Consider the following 2,194-nt stretch of genomic DNA (forward strand, 5'->3'; position numbering starts at 1 on the left):
ATATTTGTCAAAATTCAGAAAAGACCTTATTCGAAATAATTACCATTTTTTGGTCTATAACTTTTTTTGGGGGGCCTCCCCCAACTAAAAATGGTTATTTATATTTCTTTCTAAATATAAAAAGTCCGTAAAAAATTTTGCAGCCCATTTGCAGGTGGAGCTGTGATTCTGAATAATTACCCTCTTAAAAAATGACTTTCTTGGAGAAGTCGCCAAAATTCTTTTTAGGATCTTTCATTTGAACCTGAAAGGAAGCTTTTCACAAAGTTTCATCGAAATCGGAGGTGGGCCCTTTTCGGAACTCCACCCTAAAATGCAATTATTAATTGCATTAAGAATTACATTGTAATTGTAATTTGTAATTGTTAATTAGATTACATTTTTGCCCAACTCTGATAGGAACGAATAATTTCGAAATGTTTCTTTTTATTTTTGTTTTGAAGATCGAAGGTCATTGACAGGCTTGTGTTTGCACTGTAAACAAAGCTCCGTACATTCGTATCAAATAATTGTATGAGGCATGATAATTTAACAAAAATAAAAAGAAACATTTCGAAATTATTCGTTCCTATAGTTCATAACTTCAGAAGTCAATCTCTTGAACGAAGCGTTTGCGAGCATACTTCCAGAGGAAAATTGTTTCGTTTTAAGGTCCTAAATTCATATTTCAAGTTTGGCTATTTAACCCGGGAACAGCCTGTATAATTAATATAAAATTCATGCTCGGAGAAGTTCCGATTATCGCATTTAATACTTGTTCTTATCGTACAATTTAATTGTTAATAACTTTTTAACAAACAACGAAAGACGGCTAAAACTTCTTAGACAGTTACTCAGCGTCATGATCTTGACAATATATGTCAAAGTTACTATCTTTTGAAGGGGTTGATCTAATGTAAATATTTATCAAAAAAAATTATTTTTTTATTATTTTTTTCTGACAGTGAAAGATCCAGATATGCATATCAAGAGAACGTACCTGTTAATATACTCCAGAATCCAAATGCGGCTTGTAACGGTAGCGTTTTCTTTATCGGCCATATTTCGGCGGAGAATGCTTTCTGTTCGTAAAATCGCTTCAATATCCCTTCCTTATCAGACCATCTGTTTTCCAGCCATTTCCTTAAAGTCAAATCGTGCATCGGTATATCTGCGGATGATATTCGTCTTATATGAAAGTGCACCTCATCCGGGAATTTACCCCTGATCAGATCGATCTCAGACTGTGGTATGTAGTCCGGATACGCTATTGTTAAATCGTAAACAGCATCGAGATAATTCGCGCGCTGAAGATGTTGGGCGAGATAAGCGAAACCTGTCGTTTTCGGATGCAGAGTATATGTATATCGTGGTAAATGATGCTGCACGGCATACTTGTCCGACTTCTCCTTACTGCTCTTTGTCAAATCAGTGCCCTCGGGAAATATCAACAACTGTGTGCGACTATCTAATGCGATCAAATAATCGAGAGTACGCGACAATCGCCTTCGATCCTCTTCCCAGCGTCGCGTTATGTAAAGGAAACCATTCATTTGCATTATCCATCCTGTTATAGATGCATAGAAAGCGATTATATGTATATATATCTTCATACTATAAAGCTTGATGTATATACAGGGTGTAGCTGCTCGTTGCAAATTTATATTTTTTTTTTAAACGATGATGTGTTTTCTCTTTACTCCACTTATTATTATGTATATAAAAATATTAAGGCAAGATAATCGAAAAATAAATATTTTATGAGATATTTCATAGTTTATGTAAAATTATGTCAAATTAAAGTATAAAATATTTCGTAAACTATTTTTGGCCTCTTACCTTTATAATATTTTACACCGAATTTTGCGAGGAACCGATTTGTATAAAAAAATTAGGATGGTTCCATTTAAAAAAACCTAGATTCACCTTTACATGATCTTAAAAGATAGCCTTATTAATTAAAATTCAATATTACCAACATTTTTTTCTTTCAAAACTCTATAAATTTTGTCTAAAACATTTTTTTTTCTACGACGTCAAGTTTCGGAGAAAACACTTTGTAATACGTACTTTATGTGAAACACCCTATATATACATATGCGTGTGTGTACAGAATGTCTGGTACAATTGACAAAAATTTATCTGAATACTTTACTTACACAATTTTTTTAGTGTTATAACTTAAATTATTTTACATTGTTATATATATATATAT

At 32.5% G+C, this 2,194-nt stretch overlaps 1 protein-coding gene across 1 annotated transcript; it reads right to left on the minus strand.

Moving 5' to 3' along the window:
• Window positions 1–942: 942 nt before the first annotated feature.
• LOC115241965 (lysocardiolipin acyltransferase 1-like) lies at window positions 943–2,154 on the minus strand. The gene has a single exon (XM_029817963.1). It carries the CDS (start codon window positions 1,590–1,592, stop codon window positions 966–968), a length of 627 nt encoding a protein of 208 aa, XP_029673823.1. The 5' UTR covers window positions 1,593–2,154; the 3' UTR covers window positions 943–965.
• Between the last annotated feature and the right edge of the window lie 40 nt (window positions 2,155–2,194).

The sequence above is a fragment of the Formica exsecta genome, unplaced genomic scaffold, assembly GCF_003651465.1.
Source record: "Formica exsecta isolate Colony F162 unplaced genomic scaffold, ASM365146v1 scaffold5438, whole genome shotgun sequence".
NCBI classification, from domain to species: domain Eukaryota; kingdom Metazoa; phylum Arthropoda; class Insecta; order Hymenoptera; family Formicidae; genus Formica; species Formica exsecta.